The sequence below is a fragment of the Chamaea fasciata genome, unplaced genomic scaffold, assembly GCF_029207755.1.
Source record: "Chamaea fasciata isolate MVZ Bird 193981 ecotype frontalis unplaced genomic scaffold, bChaFas1.0.hap1 SCAF_6, whole genome shotgun sequence".
Lineage (NCBI taxonomy): Eukaryota > Metazoa > Chordata > Aves > Passeriformes > Sylviidae > Chamaea > Chamaea fasciata.
The window spans coordinates 47,716,988-47,733,119 of record NW_027094091.1 but is presented as its reverse complement, the minus strand read 5'-3'; the positions used below and the strand labels follow the sequence as shown (position 1 = coordinate 47,733,119).

Genomic DNA, 16,132 nt, shown 5'->3' with positions numbered 1-16,132 from the left:
AAAAAACCTAACAAAATGTCCTCATCGGATGCAGTTCTCTTTCCTGTCCTTTAGATTATTGCCTAATATATTTTAAATCATGCATTTTAGCATTCTCTTCTACTCCCTTGACTGTAGCTATAACATCATCACATTTCATCATAAAAAACTTAATGTAATAAAAAATAATGTGGCCTCTGGGATTTTCCTTTCTGGCCTTACCTGTTGAATCAAAGTGCATGCTGTCCATTCTCCAGAAGGGTAGTTTATAGGCTTCATTTGTAATGTTTAGGAGGTTTTGTTTGTTTGTTTTCCCCCAGCCCAGTGAATGCTAAGGCTGTTTTTACAATATGTGCACATGTATAACTTTAGGAATGCTGCTCATTCTCTGAGGCTCCTCAGGAACATTCCAGTGTTCAAAGTCTGGTCTTTGCGGAATGGAGACTGATGCCTTCTGAACTGCCAAGTGCAGAGTAGCCATGTGTTCTCAGCTGTAAGGAGGCTCCAGGCAAAAAGTGTTGGCCTTTATCAAGCCATTTGTTAGTCCCAAGCTTCTCAGAGGTTAGTGAAAAAAACAAAATACAACTTTCCTGAAAGTCTAATAATTGTTGGGATGAACTAAATTAATTCAGCGCTCTGTTAGGAAATGGTGTATAGACATCCCGACTGTGCCAAGACAACTGAATAGCAATTCTGTTCATTTGAGATTGCTGCTTTTAGAAATATGTGAAGCTGCAGAGTTGGCATGTGTGCCTGTTACATCTTTAAAAAGTAAACATTTATGTGCCCTTTTACCAGCTAGTAATGGCATGTGTGGTGTTTCCAAACCTCATAGTTCAGAATATGTTTTGATAAACATTCAGTCAGGGTGGAAAAAAGCTTACAAAAACAACAACAACAAAAAAGCCTAACCACCTACACATGAACTGTGTGGATAAGTGTGACTGCTGATTGCTTTTATTCATAAAAATACACTCTGGCCTTCAGGATGTTTGTTTCTGGTTCAAACAGGCATATTATAAAACAAGCTATTCCATAAAGAGTTAGTATTAGAAAGAAAGGAAAATTAAGTTTTCTGCATTGCAGCCTCATCTATAAAACAGTGTTTTCACTGAATCTCCCTAGCTTATATTTTAATTCTCCAAGAGTGAATAGAGAGAGAGAACATAGAACTACTTTAATGGTCAAATTTAACAGGTTTTTTTAAACTGCTGTGTTAGATGCCAGCCTTTGAATTCTGCATTCAGGTCAGAGTTCAAAGACTGACCCTTAGGCTTAACACACATAGTAAAGAAGTATATTCTTCGTCACTAAGAGGCAGACTTCCAGTGGCAGATACTTTTTAGTCCAGTATCACTCAAACGGCCAGACTGAGTTATTTCACAACTATAAGGGAGTTGAACATAAGGAAAACAATTTATACTGAGCCTGACAAGTGGAGAGCCAAGGTCAGTGTCATTCTATGATCTAGATTGCATTGTAGAATTGGTTAGAGACATTTTGTGGTGTTAATAGTTTTGTAGCTACTCTGGAGTGAAAATCTGCTTTATTCCCAAGGCTGAAGCCATAAGAATGTTACTCTTTGCTTTTAAATGGACAGATTTATATCAATGAAGAGGTATTCAAGTCCCAATACAGGATGTGGTCCAACTTCTCTCTCAGCAGCCATGCTTGCTGGGTCCCCTACTTTGAGTTATGCCCAAGTGAACAAGCCAGAGACACACTATTTGCTGTATTGAATTCAAGTAGCGCTCAAAAAATAGTATAATCTTTTTGCCCAGTCAAAGTTGCTTCCCTCCACTATTATAGAAGACAAAGGGGCATTGAGACACATTTGCCTCCTGCATGCCTCTGCCTTCTGATGTAGTGTGTATTTCAGACTGTGATTGCACTGGGTCTTCACCAGGACATACTTGGAGATGATGCTGACACAGTCTGGCCCATCTCCTGATACATCCCCTCTCTGCTCTGCTGTGGTCATGCAACAAGCAGGAAACATGTTGCTGAAAGCTAACAGGTTGCTGCTTGGGAGAGAGGGGAGGGGAGAAAGGGCAGTGCAATGAAAGGGAATAATTGGAAGGTGGTCCGAGGCTGGAGAAGGGGAGGGCAGGTCTTCAACTTTCAGTTCTGGCCCACACAGATTTACTAAAAGCAGCTGAAGTTGAAGAGCATTGTTCAAGTAACCAAAGTGACCAATGGACCTCAGCAAAGTTATTGGCTTAGCTAATTGTATTTATTGCAAGATTCGGCAGAGTTTGTCAGAAGAAGGTGGTATTATTTTTGACTGTTGAGAGTATTTCTTTGTAAATAAATGTCATCTGAGGTGAATTTCTTACATCTTTTTGAATTCTGCTTTTTCTAGTAGTTGCATGAGAACCACTGTGCTGCTGTATTAATGTGACTAATACTCTGTGTAAGCACAAAATACCAGCCCATAACACAAAAGTACAACAACCCTCACAGCAAAGAAGCAAATAACAGCCCATACCTGCCAACAGGTATCAAAAATAGTTTAGCAGAAGATATGTTGTGGGTGTTAGGAAATAATTAGAATATCCTGAATTATCATAAGGAACTACCATTTAAAAAAGCGCATTGGTTTCATAAAAAAATCCAAAAAACTTATTCAGCTTAGTATAAAACAATAAAACTGTATCTGTTGTTTTGTAGTCATTGAGCCTTTTTTGCTGTACTTGAGTATAGCAATGAATACACTTCCTCTGAATTTCCATGAAAAATGGACTCACCTTATCATTTGAATTAGTTAGCCAAGGCTTATATAAAGTAAAAAGATACTTGTGCTAAAACAATAGAAGTATGCAATCCTACTGTGTGTTGTATGCATGTGTTGGTAGCTGTGTGTTCAGATGTACTGTGATAGGACTGGAATGGGCTTAAATTCTTAGAGATAATATATGGGGTTTGGGTTTTTTAAGGGTACTTTAGTGACTTTTCAAGTTTAAATTGAGAAATATGAAAGGATTATTTGAGGACTAAAGGATTATATGAACTTGAATGCTGACCAAGGTAGTACAGAAATAAAGGGGGCTTTGCTTTCTGAAAAGTTAATATTTATTTGTGCCAAAGTGCAAGACCTCTGAATGCCACAGAGACTTGAAAGTTCTGCTTGACATGGGCTGAATTAACACTAATGTTGGATTTGTGAAGCCAAATGAAATACTTTTGTTGTGATTGTTAATTGAAAATTAATTTTTTGGGACTGTATGGCAGTCTGTTGGGTGGGTTCTCATGAAGGGAGCAAATCATTTTATGGAGGGCTTTCAGTGTTTTGTATAAGAATGTCAAGTTCTTCAAGGTTTTGCCTTGTAGGGCTAAATTTCAAACTACTGTTTTTCTTATTTTTCTTGAAAACAGCAATTTACATTGTTTACTATCACAGAACTTGTGAAATGCAAAGTGAACTGTAGTATTTTTAGATGCAGAAGTTTTAGTTGAATTTATTGCCTGTTTGCTGTAATGAAGGACTAATTAGCCATGCTAAGTAACATTCTCTGCAGGGCACATCACAGCTTGCTGTATTTCTGTAATTCTGGCTACCAAGCTCAAAATAGAGAGGTAGAGCAGGCAAAAGACCTATTGATTCAAGCTTGATTTTATCCATCTTTCAAGGGAGTATTTACTACTTATTGCCTGCACAGTAAAGGAGTATGAACCTTGTTGGTTGGTGACCATGAAGGGTTAATTGCTAGAGTTTTTGAAGCCTGTAGGCTAATTCTTAAAAAATTCTTTTTCTTATTAATTTAATCCTTACAAGGTCGACTAACTGAGTACTAAGTAGTGGATTTGTTTTTGCTGATGAAACCTGTTACTATTTTACTTTTTGATTTTTAGGGATCCTAGAATCTATTTGCTAATTTTGCACAGTATGAAAGTTTGATGGTGTTTTCAGCAGTTGTACTTCATACTAAAGAGTTGTTTCAGTACTTTTTTCTTATTGTGAAGATGACCTGTCAATATCTATGTCAAACTCTGCTTTCTGAGCAAGCAAAGGGAGTCTTTAATAGGTCTGCCAGCACTCAGCCCCACTGAGACAAAACAGGGCCTTGAAACTATATAAGTGCTGACTCAACAAATTCATTCTATCTGAAGCAACTCTGTGTTGGACTTTACCAAGCACATTTGAAAGAAATTAATAGTTTTTCCAGTTCTGGTTCTTACAGATGTGATGGAAAGCCAATATTTGCTATGCAGAAATAGTCACTTTGAGAAGTACCTCCTTGCACATGCAGTTATTCAAATAAATAGGGCTGGTTAGTACGAAAAGTAAAAATTAACTGCAGAAAGAGTACAAGTTTTAAAACAAAAATGCTTAAGGATAGTGTATATAGATACGATAAATGAGGATTTATTTTGGCAACCTGATTGTGAATGTGTTTGAACTCTGTCTCTGGACATGAATCACAGGACTGGAGGAGAATTAGGCCAGAGCTTACACAAGTTTGATTACTTTACACTGAGTTTGTTCTTAAGGATACATTAACAGCAGCAACTAGAAAGTTAATTTTGGAGAAGGTTCTACTAAATATTGAATATGTTAAATATGAATTTAGCTTGAAGTGGATTAGGATGCCCAAGTGTTCCAGTCACTTTTGATCTCAGCTATAAATTGCATTTGCAGTGCTTTACAGTTACCCATATAAAATTGTCAGTGTTGAGAACTGCTGATCACTTCTTAGGCATTTTCTCTGTCCTCCCCAGGAAAGATGTCTAGAGACCGGGCTCTCAGGAAGCAGCAGCAGCTGAATAATTTGGTAGCAGCAGTGACAAAGCTCTCGAAACCTGGAGATTTGATTGTGGATTTTTGCAGTGGAGGGGTAATGTATATTTATGTGGTGCAATTACTTTCATCTTTGCAGTTCTAGGTGGTTGCTGCCACAAAGCAAAGCAGAAGTGCAAATGCTGAAATTTTAGCTGCTTTCAAAGGTTCTCTCATGGATACGGGGATACTCATCATGTAATGAGTGAACAACAGGGGACACTGAAAAATGACTCAGTTTTTGTTGTTTGTTTTTGTTTTCACAGGGCCATGTTGGAATTGTTCTTGCTTATATGATGCCATCCTGTCAGGTAAATTGTCAATAAAAAGATTTCTGGTAATCATCTTAAAAAGATGTGTATGTGGAGAGGATGCGTAGGAGTCACAGTTGTCTCATCAGAGGACTTAGCTTTGAAACATGCAAATTCTTTAGCATAATCCCCAAATGTGTGTGGCACTTTCCAGAGAAGACAAAGGTTGTAGGAAAATATAAAATATTTCCAAGCTGATTAACATTGGCAAGAATTAAATGCCTTCAATTGTTCCTGGGTTTCCAGGAACATTTTGTAGATCTCAGACTCTGCCACAAGTGATTCAGAGGTTTTCTCAACAAACTACAAAGTTTTCTGCTTGGTAATGCTGTACTTCGATTTCTCTTTCTCCTATGTGTGAATTCTAGGTGGTACTCATTGAAAATAAGGAGTTGTCTCTGATCCGTGCTAAAGACAGAAGTGATGAACTAGGTTTAAAAAACATTTGGTTCATTCAAGCAAATTTGGACTATTTTAATGGGACTTTTAACATTGGGGTAAGTGACTATAACTTTTCCACTTCAAAACTTCAGTGTCTGATTAATTATTCTTAAAGCAACTGATATACATGAGAGAATAAAATTCTGTCTGTCCTTACAGACCATGAAAGTAAATGAGATTAGTGTCCTGTCTAGAATTTTGCAGCCCTAGTGAAGAATAAGGCATAAATAGTATTTTGTAGCTCTGTAAATATTCCTGTCATCTAGGGGTTTTTTGTGCTGTTAATAGAATATGAACCTCTGTGGCTAGGTGCAAGCTTTCCGTGTGAGATTGACTGTTCTTTAAATCATCTGTCTAAAAGCCTGTTTTGACTGTAACTGAGGATGGGTAATGTTGAAGGTTTATGGTACATGAACAGTGCTGTTTAACTGTTTGGTTGGTTTATTTAAGAAAGGAGAAGAAATTTAGTGCAGGAGAAAGAGGAGAGAATAAATGGTTTTAGCCCAGTCCTTCCAAGTGTAAATTTCCAATTCTCTACCTTTATTTTCGCTGCTACATTGTCACATAAATCTCAGTATGTGAACTAGAGAGCTATTTCAAAATATCAGGATCTCATGAATAATACACTGAATTGTGTGTGTGTGAAATATTTAATAATGTTAATAAAATGTTTTATTAAATGAGTCTCCAATTTTGTGGTCATTGGAATTCCTGTCTTAATTTCTGGGGTCCTGTTTTAAAGGTTAATACAATGTTAACCCGGTGTAGTTTTTATTTGATAAAAAAAGTATTATATTCTCTCTTCAAGTTTTGTGACAAGGGTGATATCGAAGTATATGTCTGTCTTGGTTTAGATAGACAGGTATCTGCCAGGGAGGGTTGGAGTCTCCCTTAAAATGTAAGCCCCTCCCCCCCTTTTCCAAATTATCATAAATTTGCAATTAAAAGGGAGGGAGGGGCTTACATTTTAAGGGAGACTCCTGACAATGTCAGAAGGGTTCACTTGGAAATTCTTCTTTTCCAGGCCTTCATTTCCAAATATCTGCATTATTCTTCACATTTTATTTTGTTTCAGATAGTGAGTTCAATATATAGGATATCCTGAGAAAGCTTTATCTTTAATTTTATTTGGGATTTTTTCTTAACTAAATGGGTTCTCAGAAAGCCAAAGAGGAAATCAGTTGGTGTAACAGGTCATACAGGCTCAGCAAAGCTACTGGTTTATCTGATGCTGTTTTAAGGTCTCTTTTTCTGCAACCAAAGCAGAGCGCTTTGTTTTCTACTTGGATGGATGCGGAAGTAACTATAATTACATCCCATGATAATCTGATAGCTTTGATATTAAGAACTTATTTCTGATGTTAAGCTAGTTTTGTTGTTGTTGTTGTTGTTAAATTCATATGAGCAGAAAATTTCATTATGAAATTATTTTCATGTTAATTTTTTAATGTTCTACCTGAGACAAGAATATTTGTTTCCATCTGTATGCAATTACAGTTCAGTTGATGATTAATGGTCTCCTCAGCTGAGCTTACAGTAAGCAGACTGGAAACAAAAAAGACTTTCTTTTAATCTGCATCTGAGTGCAAAATTTTATCTTCCAGTTGCACTACCTTGAAAAACAGCTTTGAACCCTGAAATCTGAGCTGTGCAGTCTTAATCCTCTTCTCTAAGTGTACAGTGAACAAAAAGCAAAGCAACCAATGTAGTTTTATAAATCCACACTGCTACATAAAATCAAAAATGTACCTCAAAAACATCTTTAGTTTAAGTCTGCACAGGGCCTACTCTTTGAGGTACTGAGCACAAGGGAGGAGGCAGAGAAGGTAATGCCCCACTTCAGTGCTGCATTTGGCATCCCAGGTATAGATAGGAGAGAGCTGCCTGTTCCCTTGCAATATATTGAGTACTGCAGTAACTTGCTTTTCTGTAGGAGGGCAGGAAGAATTTGGGTGCAACCTTTGTGTTGCCCCAAACATGTCAATGCTCACAGGTAGTTGTGGTCAAATGTTACTTTAGTTGGAGAGTCCCTCACCAAGAAAAAGAAATAAAAGAATAAGAAGAGGGGAAAAAAAAAATTAAAGGAGAGCAAGTTGTTTTTAATGCCTCCTCCAGCTCCAGTGTTTGTTTCCTATAGGTTTTACTAAGTACTTGAAAATCTAATTATCTAAATTTATGCATATTTTTTTCCTTTAAATGTGACCTTCAGGTTTATCTGTTTCTTCTCGTACTGCTTAGTTGAAATACAGTTTTGACATAGTTCTTTGTATTTCTAAATTCTTTTTGCTTGACAAAAACTTTGGACAAATCACCACTTAGTTTTTCTGTTACTATGTATTCCACAACTGCTATTTTTCTGGAGATTTGTTTTTAGTTTATATGATATCACAATTAAGTGCACATGCCTTTTGAGTGCTTTTCGTGAGTGACTCTTCTTCAGCGTTGATTCATTGTTAATGATATAAACCCTAAATTTTCCTCATCATAGGTATGAGGGAGAGGAATGAAAAACAGGAGAATTAAGGACCAGGCCTTTGGTGGAACAGCTTTAGTTGCAAAAAACTTCCTCATGCATTTAATTAACTCAGTCAACCAGAAAAATGCTGGATTGTATTTAGAATGTTCCAATGATGAATTTTCTTGTTTCCTTGGTTGTTTTTCCTGCTGTAGGTGGCCCTGCACGCCTGCGGGGTGGCCACAGACATGGTGATTGAGCACTGCCTCAGGGCACGGGCAGCCTTTGTCATCTCCCCCTGCTGCTACGGCTTCATTCAAAATACAGTCAAGTTCAAATATCCACGAAGGTAAGATAAAGCTTGCAAGATAAGCCCTAAAGTATCAGTTTAAGTGAGGGAATAAAATCCTAAAAGAGTAGAGAATTAATCATTTGAGGGTCATTGTGAGTGACTAGGCTAAGATGATTCACACTTACAATGAAAGTGTTTCCTCCTGTTTGTCAACTCATCCTCACAGGCAGATTGGTAATTCCTGGATTATTTTTCTCTGGATTTATCTGTTGGTGGTTCAGAAGACTTTATACCATCAACACAGTAGATAGAGTATCTAATATGCAGACCTTCTGTGTTAAAATCACAAAGTTAATAGAAAACTCAGGAAAATTACTCTAAGAAGGGAAATTGACATTTTGATGTTGGAGGAAGATGTAAGCAGTCAGTGTAAAGAAATGGGTCTGCTTTATACCACAGTTCACTGCTTATGGAACTCCTTTTGATTTATTCCCAAGCAGATAAGCTCTCCTGTGTTTCAGCTCATATTTTCAATACTTTTTCAATGGATTGTGTACATATTTTGTCTCCAAATCTGCCTTGTGGGAGATAATAATATATCTTATGCTTAAGAATTTTAATGCCTTGATATAAATAAAATGTAAAAGATAAACATGAAGTGGCAGAAGATAAGAGGTTAAACAGCCTTCTGAGCCAGAACTAGGTGGGAGAAAAGAGTTGTGTTTTGGTTGCCTTTTTTTGTTTGTTTGTTTTGTTTGTTTGTTTGTTTGTTTGTTTGTTTGTAAAACTGAGCTTTGCATTTTGGAAGTCCAAGGTGAATTAAATTTAATTATACTAGGAATGACATCAATGACTTAAGTATATATTTGTTAAAATAAGAAACTGAAACATGCAGTCTTAAAAGGAATCAATGAATCTAAAATGATATCATGCATTTATATGATATATTTTTCATACTTTTCTATAATATCAAACTGCTCTGGCACAGAAGTGCATAGAAAGTAATTATTTATAACTTGTCAGTTTGATAACCTTTGCATTTAACTTTCTTAGCCAATTTGATACTCCAATCTCTTTGTGTGTGTCCCTTTTGTTTTCTCTTGTGACACAATAAAACAAATAAGTCTTCTGATGAAGAGCCAATAAAATTCCAAGCCTTCTAAAATTAGCAGGCATATAGTTTTTCTCAGTAGATTTGTTTTAAAATTGTCTGGTTAATGTTTAACTTTTGACCAGCTACATTTTTAGACCACAAAGGCTGGAAATGATCACTTAGAAAACTTTTGATGCTGTAGATGCTGCAAGAATGTGTTTGCTAAGATTTTGAATCTAAACTCATAATTCTATGAAAAAAACTATCAACCTAATCTTGAGCTACAATTTAGGGTTTGCTTTTTCTTTTTTTCCTTATGTTATATGATCATAAAACATGATAGCCTGGCCATATCCCCATAGTGGCTGTGATCTGTACTCAATTCCATTGTAAAGACCCTTTAGCTTTGTGATGCAAACAAAATATAAAATATATGTCTGTTATTAAATATATGTAAAGTGTTTGTGTGACAGTGAGAAAATCACAGTGTGTATTTGTTAGCCTTTATAACGATTTAAAGAGCAAATTTTTATTAATACTAGGAAAAAACCCACCACTAAATACACTTTCCTAGTGAACTGGAACTGTAATGGGTTTTGGTATTTTTAATGCCTTTCTGTATAATACAGATATTGCTGTTTTCTTTAAAATGTGTTCAAGTATGTAATGATTGCTTGTATTTTCCACCTTTGCTCTTTTTAGATGTTAATTGAATTTATTGATCTATTTTTTTTTCAGTCATCAGTTCAAAGAAGTTTTGTCCTACAAGGTATGTGACAGGACAGAGGGAAGATGTTTATGTGCAGTTTCTTGCATTTCACTGTGTCTTCTTATCAAATGAAATATATGTGGTTATTTTCTAATTGCGTCAAGGGGCATGTGTTAAATGAAATGTTCGTTATTAGTGCATGTGTCGTGTTTTCTCTCCATCATCCATTTTAAAGGCTTTTTTTTCTTCAGTAAAATTAAATAGTTTCTCCACGAAAAACACCATTTTTTTGTCATAATGTATAAGTGAGCCATTCCTAAGGTACTTCAACGCGTATCAGTTAAAAATTACAGGATAACAATTTTTTAAAGTGTTAAATAGAACTGTTGTAATAAACATTAGATTCCTCCCTCTAATTTGTGTCAAGTAAGTAGCAAGAGCTTGAACAGATCAGCAAGAATTTAATACAGTATTTAGATTTTATACAGTTTTAAAAATGTTATTCGAAATTATTTTTAAAATGTTAAAGTGTTTTGACTGAGGAGCTGGGGTCTGTGGAGATAATCTGAGAGAAATGTGGGAGAAATTATCACTGAAGCATTCAGATCTGACAGAGTGGAGGGTAACAGGAGAGTGGAAAACTACAAGAGCAGAGAAGTGGACCGCATAAAACTGGTACTGATCTGTTAAGTGTTGTCTTGTGAGTTTAAACTAGTTAGTGATGAGTGACCCAAAAAGGTTAGAGGCACTTAATGTGGCATAGAAAGAACATGTTTCCTTTTGAGAGAAGCAAGGTTATGCAGAAATACTAAATTTACAGCCCAAATCCTAGACAGGAGTCTTGGCTTTTACAATATAGAAGTGATTTTTGGAGGTGTAGAACAATTCTTTGTAATAGAAATATGGAAATGAAGGAGGATATTTCTAATATTCAAACACTTTAGGGACAGCAGGCAGTGGAAAGATAATGTATGTGCAGGAAAACAGATATTATCCTTTTTAATGCCAAATTAGAGGGGGTTTTAAAAATTCAGAAAATCTCCAGCCATCTTACAAGGTAAGTTCAGTTATCAGGTAATAAATGCCCAATGACTGAGATGTCAAAAGCCACATGATGAATTTGAAGCTGCTATTATTTTTTTTCCAAGATTAATGTTCCTTTCAACATCTCTAAGACATAATCACAAAAAATTCAGGTTGAAGTTCAGAAAAAAAAAAATTATTTACTATCACTATTAAACCTGGTGACAGTACAGGGAGAGATGGTGTCAATTATAAAGTCAAGGATGCCTAGATTAGGATAGTGTGTATAATCTCATTGCAACTCAGTGATTTTTTTTTTATCTGTTAATCCATGGAGATTTAAATCACAAGGTTTGTCAATATTGTAGAAGCTCTGGAATTTTATTATTTGTGTTGCAGAAGGGCAGAGGAGTCAAAGGTAAGGCTAAAAAATATTGCTGCTCTTAGTAATGTAAGAGTCTATACGATTGGTCTAGGATGGTTGGTGCCTCAAATAATCCTAGTTATAAATAACTTCTGTTATGCAGCTAGCTGTATGTGTTTTTATATTTCATATTAATAAATTCTTGCAGGTTATTGGCTAGCAGCCAGAGTTGCCATGTGTTAGCCAGACGTTGTCTGTGTCACTCACTCCAGTTCCCATTTCAAATTAATTTCTCTTATCTTGCATTTTAGTGAGATCTAAAAAGACATCCAGAAATCTGACATTTCCAAAACTTTTTTGATGAGAACATGATGCTGTAATTCATTAGTTTATAGTTGCAAGGAATAAGGTTATGATAGCTGTAGATTTCCACTGTGATACATTTTGGGACTCTGTTAAGACACAAGGAGAATTGGAAAGTGGAACCGTATAAATTTGCAAAAACAGCTTTGGAAATTTAATAGGAATTGAACTTGTGGGTGTTCTAGTGTTTATCCACACTTAGGGAAGTTTCTAATCATTATTTTAGAAATGGTTTTCTTATTTCAGCCAACAGGGAATATGACCATTTAATCACTGTGTCAGGGGGAGACAATATAGTCATATCAGCCTCTAGTTTATCTTTTTGGATCATTCTCTAAGAAGCCAAGAATTGGTGTCAGTCCAGATTTTCAGGTTAAGTGACAAGACTTACCTTGGCTCTGGTCTGATCCAAAGAGCTGGGAACTTGCTGTTGCAAGAGCCAAGTTGCATCGGTTGCCTGAAGGCTGGTGAGGAGTTGTGTGCTAGCATGGATCTTCTCCCTCTTGTCTAAATCCCTCTTTTTCTCCCCAAGCTGCCTGTCACTGCTGCTTCTCTTCTAACAGTGCCACGCTGTCCATGGCACCCCTTCTTCTCCGTTCTTCAGTAGTCATGTCTGGGTTCAACATTTTCAACTCCTGTACTACAAGAACAGCCACATTGGAACTGAACTGACTGGGTGTAACATATTTAAGGCCTAAATGTGTTATGACATGTTCTTATTTTGCTTCCATATTTTTTATGAAGCTGTGAGCTGGAAGTCTTCATGTCAATGAGCTGTACTAGGCAGCAAAGCCTTGCATCAACATATTATAGATCTAGTTAAATGAGTAATATTTGTGTATCGATCAGGGATAATATTTTATTTATAATACATGGGATTTTTTTTTTTTTTGTGGTCAGGTGTCTATTTATGGATTGGATAAAGTGTACCGGGGGAATTACCATCTTGATTTAATATGAAGGTTTTTTGTGAAGTGAAGACTTGGATGTTTATGGCCCCCTAAAAAAAGCTGGACTTTGTATCCTTGCTTCAAAATACTGAAAGAACCTGAAGTATCCCTCAGTGAGGTTGCTTTCTCCACCTGTTACAAGAACCAAGTCTTTAAAATAATAGTTTTATATCAGGCAAGAATAAAAAAAAAATCTTTTTGGTGAAAGACACGTCCTTGTTTCAGAACTATAGCTCTAGTAGCTTTGCTTAGGAGAGCACTATGTGGTGTTGCCCATTTCTGTTTTCTTCCCATAACATTGTGGGAGACTTGGGAATGTTGTGTGACTCTAAGATGGTTCTGATTTACGCTGCCCTGTACTGAGTATTGCTGCTGTCCCACAAAGTACAGCTGTCATCAGAGCAGTTATTCCACTGCCACACCAGCAAGGCTCTTGCTCTCACCACCTGGCTAACCTGCCTTCCTTGGCTTGGCTGGTCTTTGAGGAGCCACGGTGCTGTCACAATGGGGCCGTGGGCACTGAAGGCAAGTGAGGATGGGGTTCTGCTTTTGTTCCAAGCTGGGAGCCAAGTGCACCTTCCCCTGTACCATCCCCCTGGCTGACTGGGCAGGGAGAAATTCTTCTGTAGAAGTCTCTGCAGAAAATTTTAATGGAACAGGAGTAGTTTGAAAGGAAATTGTTCTCCTTTTGATGGAGGAAACTTTCCTATTCACAGCCAGGTATTTTTTGCTTTCAGGATCTGAATGCATTTGGCAGGGCAGAGGAAGTTTGACCCACCAGCCTATCTTGGGATTCAAAATCACTACTTGGGAGAAATGTTCAAATCAACTGTTAAAGAATTTTGTCTTGGCTGCTTTTTGATGCAGGGAGGCTGCCCTGTTATGACTGTGCTAAGAAATGGCTGTGTTGCTCCTCAGTTATTGAAGGCAAAATTAGTCTGCAGGATGTCTTTGAAGAATGCTGTCTAGTATACCTTGCATCCCATTCAACGGCTGCAAAGAATTAGAAAGTTTAGCAAAAACAAATACTCATGAGGAGAAATGGGGCAGTGATTATAAAAACTTGACTTATAGACATATTTGCAGTATAAAAATTGGGATTTCCACACAAGTGGATTTTTTTAGAAATATTGTCTTCAGCGTGGTAGCATTTCTGATACTTCTAAGCATTTAAATTTTTCTTGATTAATTTTTTTTTTTTGTCTTTCTTATAGGAGCACATGGTCCTTTGCAGATTTGCAGATCAGACAGCTGTTCAGCTTCCACCTGAACGCAGGCTAATTGGTATGAATTTCTGCAGCTGTTCTGTAAACTATCCCAGTAATGGTTTTACCTTGATACATAAAGAAAGAAGTAGGACATTTATGAATGGGGCATTAAGTAGGTGTCTTCAGATAACAGTTGAAAAATTTAAGTTTCATCACATTTCACCTCTTGCTGTTCTCTTCTTGCTATAGAAATGTTTTTCTTCTTCCAAAATCGTCAATATTAAATTAAAGCATTTTACTGTCTGGTATTATTGTTCTGATGGAAGCTGTAAACTAGCTTCCAGGTCAGAAAAGACAGAAGGGGCTAGGAACTCTAAGGGCATAAATCTGCTTTTTTGGCTTAGAAGAAACATTTACAAAGTATGTTAAAGTAGTAGGAATTTAGTGTGTTTGTTTATAAGTAGTTACAGTAATATGTCTCAAATCTACTACTTTTTGGTATTTTAGTCTGTTGTTTATGTTCAGTAACCAAAGATTTTCAGATATTTGGTGAAAGTACAGGAGGAAAATGGTTACAGTTATAAAGGGAGTAGAAGTTTGGCAATTCAGAGTGCTAAGGGGTAAACCAGGCATTTTTCTTCTTCCCATTTACATTAAAGCATGATTTTTTCTATAAATTTAGAGAATACTTTTAAATTGTGCCTTTCTCCATATATAAAGAGTTAATAATCTCCTCAAGGTCTTTGCTAAATGAAGGTTACAAGTCACAGATGTGATTTGGAACATAAACCAGATTAAGATGTTTTCTAAAGTAGATTTGGAACTTATTTTTTAGATGGCTTACTGATGTGTTTTACTAACACTGAATATTTACGTGCACATTTCTGATAATGTTTCCATATTTTGAGTTTCTGTGATCTCCCTTGCTCTCATTTTAGGAAAGCAGTGTATGGGACTTGTGGATCTGGATCGAGCATGGGCTGCAGAAGAACATAACTACTCTGTCCAAGTTATATCTATGGAGCCAGAGAGTTGTTCTCCAAAGAACAATATGTTTGTGGGCATCCCTACTTAGAGTGTGAAACTTGCATTCAGTTTGAAGCTGAACATAAATCTTCAGTGCATAATGACATCCAGCAGATAGAGGCCGCACTGGGAACCAGACATCTCGCATCTTGAACGCATTGCCTTTGGAAAGGGAAGCAGCCCCCAAAGTCCTGAAAAGCAAACTGCATGCAAAGCATCACAGATCAACTTGTAATGTGTCATTAAGCAACTTCTGGTTCTCATACTGAGAAGTTTCTGGATCTAATGACTGTGCATGGAATTAAATCCATCTGTAAAAGTTTAGAAAAAACTGGCTTTGTTGAAGGAAAGGTGATTTCCTTTTCAGTAAAGCTGTGCCTTGGCTGCTTGGAAATTGCATTCATGGTCAAAACAGCATTTGTGTTCATAAGTGGAGCAGTTATCAGCCAGCAGTGCTGATCGCCAGAGGAACAGAGAAGATCAAATTTATTGTGTTACTGAAGATGCCGTGCAACAGCTGGTGGCCTGACTTTGCTAAAGAATTCCATACTACTGTAGGAAGATTATTTTTAATAAAAGTTCATCAGAATACTTTGGGCCTCAATCTGCTTATTAAAAATGTATTCTAACCTGGCAATCATTTTTTATTAAGACTTCGGAATTACATTTAAAATTATGCCAGGATTCTGTAACCAGGCATTTGACGTTGGGTTTAAAGAAACCAAACTCCTCATTATCCATTGACCAGAAAGTGGGAGCTGGACATGATATTAGTGAATGGATACTTCACTGTTGCATTGGTAATAGAAGTGTGTTGATTCCCAGTCGTAAGAAACTTGCTGTCAGAAGAAATATTTAAGAAAAATTCATGTGTCAACATACATCATCTTCATTGATTTAATATTCAGTTTAAAATTTGACCCAAGTTGCAGTGTGGAACCATTTCAAAAGAGAATTGCAGTTAGGCTGCTCTAAAATGAAAATAGGCCTTCTTCTGTGCTCCATTTTCCCCCTAATTTTAAATCACCTGTTGACACAAACACAATGGAAGACAGCTCCTTATGAGATTTTTACTGCATGTTTAAGGGTTTTACACATCTGCGAATTCTGCCATGTTTCAATTTAAGTAATCTGAAGTTTG

At 36.5% G+C, this 16,132-nt stretch overlaps 1 protein-coding gene across 1 annotated transcript in view; it reads left to right on the top strand.

Annotated features, from left to right (window-relative positions):
- The window catches only part of GSTCD (glutathione S-transferase C-terminal domain containing), a 40,021-nt gene extending 24,439 nt beyond the window's left edge, over positions 1 to 15,582 (top strand). Inside the window, exons 5-11 of the mRNA XM_066186279.1 lie at positions 4,699 to 4,814; positions 5,023 to 5,067; positions 5,436 to 5,564; positions 8,179 to 8,312; positions 10,087 to 10,117; positions 13,972 to 14,041; positions 14,904 to 15,582. Of these exons, the coding sequence (XP_066042376.1) occupies positions 4,699 to 4,814; positions 5,023 to 5,067; positions 5,436 to 5,564; positions 8,179 to 8,312; positions 10,087 to 10,117; positions 13,972 to 14,041; positions 14,904 to 15,040 (662 nt within the window). The 3' untranslated portion in view covers positions 15,041 to 15,582. The remainder of the gene's footprint in view (positions 1 to 4,698; positions 4,815 to 5,022; positions 5,068 to 5,435; positions 5,565 to 8,178; positions 8,313 to 10,086; positions 10,118 to 13,971; positions 14,042 to 14,903) is intronic.
- The last annotated feature ends 550 nt before the right edge of the window (positions 15,583 to 16,132 follow it).